The sequence below is a fragment of the Gossypium hirsutum genome, chromosome D06, assembly GCF_007990345.1.
Source record: "Gossypium hirsutum isolate 1008001.06 chromosome D06, Gossypium_hirsutum_v2.1, whole genome shotgun sequence".
Classification (NCBI taxonomy): Eukaryota; Viridiplantae; Streptophyta; class Magnoliopsida; order Malvales; family Malvaceae; genus Gossypium; species Gossypium hirsutum.
The window spans coordinates 6191708-6198344 of record NC_053442.1 but is presented as its reverse complement, the minus strand read 5'-3'; the positions used below and the strand labels follow the sequence as shown (position 1 = coordinate 6198344).

Genomic DNA, 6637 nt, shown 5'->3' with positions numbered 1-6637 from the left:
TTGTAGTTATTTGTTCGACTATTTAGAATTAACATCCAAATAGAGAGGATGTATGTGTGTTATTGTACCAATTCAAAAAAGTTATGTTATCATTTTCGAGATGATTAAAATAGAACCAATCAAAAATATTAGGGACGAAATTAAAAGTTTTTAAAGCGAAATAGTTAATAGTTTTGTAATTTACCAAAAATAAAATTTGAGCAGCCAAGTCCAATAAAAAAACATAGATATATTTCTTATTTGTATAGTTATGTCTGTTTTATGGTTTATGAAGATCAATATTTTTGAGATTCATGCTATCCGTTCTAACATTATCTTTTTCAAATTTTGAATATGAAATTTGCAATAATACATTGTATTAGAAGTCAAATTGTATTTTGCCCCCTTTACTAAAAAATGGGACAATTAATTAAAAACAAATGTAGTTGATGAAATAACCAGATAATTATACATGGTATACCATATGATACTCATACCAACATATAGAGACCAATTTTTAACAATAGAAATAGATAAAATTTTTAACAAAATGATTAATTTACTGTTTAATCGAACTAATTTACCGTGTTCTAATAGAAAAAGCAAAGAAGTCTATATTACTTTTACCTGTTTTTGAAAGTGTGATGTAAAGAAAAAACCCAATTTGAGACTTCAGCTGGGCTTTTCCGGTTTATAGGCTAGAATATGTCGTCCTTGGGCCTTCAAAAATCGTATTAATATTTTAAAAAATATGGACCAACTGATGCAGGGAAGGGAAGGGGGAAGGAGTGACCGGAGAGTTTCATTTAGGGTTTTCTGATGGAACCTCTCAAGCTAAGCAATGCATGTGAAACTGTAGGCAAGCTAAGGCGAATTTGCATCAGGTGATTTCTAAAAGGGTAATTACTTAATCAAGTCCCTGAACGTTTTTCCACTACATGTTTCAGTTCGGTGTCACCAATTTGTCAAGCGACATCAATCTTTTTTTGTTTTGGTAATGATAAAGCATGATTGGGAAGATTTTTAGGGTGGTGCCGCCTGAAAAAATAGTGGCACCTAACTCTACTATAGAAATCAAATCATTTTCATAATTAATCTTAAAATTAGATATTTTTATAATTTTTAAAAATTTTAGAGTCAGGTTCTTAAAAAAGTCAAATTCTTTTTGTCTTATTATCTGAACCACATGTTATATTATTAGGTAGTCAATGCTTGTTTAGGCCAAATGGCTCTTTCATTATAATTATTTATAAACAATTCATTAAAATAGAAAAATATTAATTCATCATTTATATATATATTAACTAAATCAACATTTCACAAATAATATAAAAATGAAATTAGAAAAATAATGGCGTGAAAATAAATATCATAGTTGATTTTATTTAGCATAATAATAAATTTAGTCCTTAATGTTTATTTTTTTATTTATAATTTTTTAGTTATTTTGATCCTTAACTTTTAAAATTTAGTCAAATTGTTTGTTTTTAGAAAAAAGCTGATTAAACTGTTAAAATTTCAACGGCATTGACGTGGTCACTAACATGACAGTCTCTGTACAATTCATAAAAATTAAAAAGAAATTAATAAATTTTAGAAAGTTTATAAGAACTTTTAGAAAATTTATTTATATTAATAATAAAGTATACATGAAATGTCACGTGAATTATCATATTAATGTCATTAAAATTTTAATAATTTAGTCAATTTTTTTATAAAAAATCAATAGACTCAATTTTAAAAGTTGCGAGCTAAAATAATAAAAAAATTAAAATGACAAAATAAAACATGGAAATAGAGTGAAGTAAAAAAGAAAAGAAAAATCAAATAACACTATTGGAGAAAGTATAACAAGCAACTAACATTTGGTTTGAAAAAAATTAATTTTGATTGAAAATTGTGAATAAAATAATTTCCTATTTTATTTTTATTATAAAAAAAATTAAAAGAATGAAAATCTCAGCAGTGGCGATTGGCAATGAAAAAAAAACCGCCAATTACTGTTTACCTGTTTTTATGACCATTTAGAAAAAAAAAAAAACATGTTTTTAAGGCCGTTGCTTCAACGATGTCAACAGTTTTATTACCCAAATAACGAAATCGGTGAGAAAAAGGAGAAAATGAGTTTGGCTGTTGCTCCTCCTCACAGATCGATGATCCACTGCAAAACCTCAAAATTTCGCTTCAAAAACCCACAAAATCTCTTCGGTAAAACCCTGACTTTTTACTCTCTGAAGTCTCCGACTCACTTCAATTCGTTGCTTTGCCTACGAGTCAACTCAGTCCGTCCAGAGTCCCCCTCCATTCAGACCCATCATCCCATTCAGGAACTACTCCCTCTCCTTGCTTTCTCATTGTCCCTTTTGTGTTTTCGTCTTTTGTCCAATTTCCTTTTGCCCGATTTCGCTCTTCGTTGGCAAAGCCTCGTTGCTTTCTCTCGTGAAGCTGAAGCTCGGACCAAATCTTATCCAAAACATCTATGGCAAGCCATCGTTGCTTACGAGGATCGTCGCTTCTTTACACATTTTGGGATCGATCCAGTTGGCATTGGTCGAGCTGTTTTGTCGCTTTCGGCTCGTGGGGGAGGTAGCACCATAACTCAGCAGGTTAGTGCTGTATTTTTTTTAATTCGAGATATATGTATATATTTAAGTACACAACATGTTTGATTGTTTTCCTCAACTAAGTGCGTTTATATATATATATTCATTTGTTTATGTTTAAAATAGTGGGCGCTGTTTCTTTGAGTTCCTTTTTTTTTTTTTGCCTCATTTCTTGAATTTTGTATTTCGGTACATGTGAATGGCCGAAAACGCATTTGACTCGGGCTACATGCTTCAAGTTAATTTTCTCCATCCTTATAAAATTTACCCAAGTAGGACTTTTAATATTAAATTGTGCCTAGGTGAATCGAATATAGGTGTTGAGCGACTTATGAAGTGCACTAGTACATACCAGATCGATGATTTTGGAATAAATAACCAGCCAAGTAGGATAGACTGGCAAGGAACCATTAAATCGGTAGTATTGTTGGTGTTTGGTTATTTTCCTTGTCTTTTTCCTATTCCTTTCTTTCTCAACTTGTGTATTGCAAGGTGTAATTTAAGTTATCTGAGTAAGAATATAACAGTGTGAAAAGGAAAAAAAATATAGGTGGGAAAGGTGTATCTAGTGCATGGAAACACCTATCTGATTATACTAGATAAACACTTAGGTTTGACTAGAACCGAATTTTTCATGCTTTACATCCCTTGCTGATGTTAGCATCAATTAAATAACAATCAGGAATTCGTCACTGTAGAGAGATTTGTCAACGCATGCTGAGCTCCAGCAACGAAAAAAATTTGAAGAAAATCATTACAGACATATTCCATCCTCACCAGCAAGGCTTCCATCATTACGGAGTCTCCTCATTCTCTTTTCCATCTCTATGGAATCTTTCCTATTCTTTATCTTCGGTTTCCTGTTGTATTCTTCTGTCTCTGCGAAATCTTTCTCAGAGTTTATCTACCCAAATTTCAGTGCTTCACACTTCAGTTTTATTGACAAAGATGGTGCCTTCTTGTTCTCTCGTAATGGAACATTCAAAGCTTCTATCTACAACCCCGAAGCTCAAACCAACTTTTACTTGTGCATCATACATGTTGAATCCAATACCATCATCTGGTCAGCTAATCGTGATTCTCCTATCTCAAGCTCTGGTAAAATGGATCTTACAGTCAACGGGATTAGCATTGCAGATCCAGATGGTAATCCCAAATGGTCAACACCTCAGTTGCAGACGACAATTTATGCATTACTGCTAACTGAGATGGGTAATCTTGTTCTACTTGACAAATTTAATGGTTCTCTGTGGGAGAGTTTTTACCATCCAACTGATACAATTGTGATCGGCCAACAGCTACCAGTTGGGGCAAAACTGTCAAATGCTGTATCAGAAAGTAACTTGTCAACTGGTGATTATAGATTCATGGTTAGTGCTTCTGATGCATTATTGCAATGGCATGGACAGACATATTGGATATTGTCAATGGATACCAAGGCCTATGTGAATTCAAATTATGTGGTTGAGTACATGGAAATGAATAAAACAGGCCTTTCTCTCTTTGGTCATAATGGATCAGTTGTTGTAATTCAGCTTAACTTGGCGCCGGCTACCTTCCGACTTGCCAAGTTGGATGTTTTAGGTCATTTTACTGTAAATAGTTTTTCTGGTGGTAAATGGGTTCAGGAATTTGTTGGGCCAATTGATGACTGTCAAATTCCAGCTAGCTGTGGCAAACTGGGATTATGTACAGGTGACTCCACTTCAAAAGCTCCCACTTGTTCGTGTCCATCTGATTTCCATCCAGCTTCACAAAATATCGGTGGTTGTTTGCCGAGTGGTAGTTCATATTCTCTACCTACTGCTTGTGATTCAACCAATAATGTTAACGAGTCAAATTCTTCAACTGTTTCATATCTGAGGCTAGGCTCTGGTATTGATTACTTCTCTCTTCTTTTCTCTCAGCCTGTCAGATATGGTGTAAGATTTCCAGTTTGTCAAGATTTATGCTCTGAGGACTGTGCTTGCTTGGGCATGTTCTATGAAAATTCTTCTGGCTCTTGCTATGTGCTTGAAAATGACTTGGGCTCCGTTATATTGAGCAGTACTGTAGAAAATGACTTTCTGGGATATGTAAAAGTACTTGTTGGACCTATTTCAACAGATTCTGGTGGCGACAATAGTTTTAGCAATGAAAAGAATGAGTTTCCCATAGCAGCTATTGTGCTCCTACCTTCCATCGGGTTTTTTCTGTTAGCTGCTCTAGTTTTCTTCTGGTGGAAAAGGCGGCTATGCAGCAAAGGTGGAGAGATAAAATTAGGACATCTAAACTCAGGTTCTTCAGAAGATATGGATGCCTTCTACATTCCAGGTTTGCCACAAAAGTTTGATTATGAAGAACTTGAGGCAGCTACTGATAATTTTAAGACCCAACTAGGATCTGGAGGGTTTGGTTCTGTATACAGAGGAACACTTCCTGATAAAACTGTTGTGGCAGTCAAGAAGATTTCAAATCCTGGAATCCAAGGTAAAAAAGAATTCTGTACAGAAATTGCAGTAATTGGAAATATTCATCATGTCAATTTGGTCAAATTAAGAGGATTTTGCGTGCAAGGGAGACAACGCTTTTTGGTGTATGAGTATATGAACCGGGGCTCATTGGACAGAACCCTCTTTGGCAGTGGACCTGTATTAGAATGGCAAGAGAGATTTGATATAGCACTTGGAACTGCTCGTGGGCTTGCATACTTGCACAGAGGCTGTGAACATAAGATCATTCATTGTGATGTCAAACCAGAAAATATTCTCCTGCACGATCATTTTCAAGCAAAAATATCAGATTTTGGGCTCTCAAAGCTTCTAACCCCTGAACAGTCCAGTCTGTTCACTACAATGAGAGGCACCCGTGGCTATCTTGCACCTGAATGGCTTACTAACTCTGCAATTTCCGAAAAAACTGACGTTTATAGCTTTGGAATGGTACTGCTTGAATTGGTGAGTGGGAGGAAAAACTGTTCATTGAAATCTCAGAGTCATAGCATTGAGGATACCAACAGCGGTGGAGGCAACTCCTTGTCCTCATCAGTGATGGGATTGATTTATTTTCCACTGTTGGCTCTAGAGATGCATGAACAAGGTAGATACTTGGAGCTTGCGGATGCAAAACTTGAGGGACGAGTGACCAATAAAGAGGTGGAGAAACTAGTGCGTGTTGCTTTGTGTTGTGTTCATGAGGAGCCAGCACTGAGGCCAAGTATGGCCACTGTTGTTGGGATGTTGGAAGGTGGGCTTCCTCTAGGTCAGCCAAGAGTAGAGTCCTTGAATTTTTTGCGCTTTTATGGCCGCAGATTTACCGAGGTTTCCATGATTGAAGAGGAAAGAAGGAAAAGTGATTTCATGCTATTCCCACAAGCAAATGTTTCTCATAGTAGTACAACTGGCTCAAATACGTGCCTTTCTTATATCTCTTCACAGCAAATCTCAGGCCCCAGATAATGTGAATGGTTGCAACTTATGCACCTTGTGTAGTAATTGTAGTGAATGCGGGTTGTTTGGTGTTTGTTATTGGGAACTAAACTTAGTTGTTATTCTCTGAACTAGAGATGGCAATATTGTGTATATCTCCTCTAAAAGATCCAAATATAGGGTGGATGGATGGTTGGCTGTATTTTATTCACCTTGTGCAAATTATTTACTCGAGTAAATATTAAGATCACATGGAAATTAGATGTCCATTTTGCCTCTTTCTTTTAATCTTTTTCAACTTTGTGTTAATTTTTTGTCTACTACTGCTAAACCTATAGTGTTAGGACCACTGAAAGTTACAGGGGTACACACTGCCACATGTTGCTGTAGGTGGCTGGCACAGTATGTGGTTCCGGTGCTGGTTTGTTCTGCATGAACTCAGTTACATTATTTCCTTACGTTAGTGTACCTTGATTTCTGAACTCTTTCCAGATCGTTTGTTTTTCCTTGTAGTAATTTGTTCGCTGTTATTGACTTTTTAAGCGACACATGAATTGTGAATGAAACTGTTTATCTCCTAATATTGTTATCCTTCGATGTATATGAGATTGAAAGTTAGTAGTTTAAATTTTGTCCTGCAACTGTATA

General features: G+C 35.4%; 1 protein-coding gene across 1 annotated transcript; it reads left to right on the top strand.

Annotated features, from left to right (window-relative positions):
- Positions 1–1882: 1882 nt before the first annotated feature.
- LOC107942792 (G-type lectin S-receptor-like serine/threonine-protein kinase At5g35370) lies at positions 1883–6258 on the top strand. Its single transcript, XM_016876510.2, has 2 exons — positions 1883–2585; positions 3281–6258. Exons 1-2 carry the CDS (start codon positions 2022–2024, stop codon positions 6017–6019), a joined length of 3303 nt encoding a protein of 1100 aa, XP_016731999.1. The 5' UTR covers positions 1883–2021; the 3' UTR covers positions 6020–6258.
- Positions 6259–6637: the final 379 nt, after the last annotated feature.

Bases quoted from the DNA above. Each gene is read 5' to 3' on its own strand.
- LOC107942792 (XM_016876510.2), top strand. From the start codon at position 2,022: ATGTTTTTAAGGCCGTTGCTTCAACGATGTCAACAGTTTTATTACCCA. The intron at 2,586-3,280 runs GTTAGTGCTGTA...TCGTCACTGTAG, and splicing joins GTAGCACCATAACTCAGCAG to AGAGATTTGTCAACGCATGC.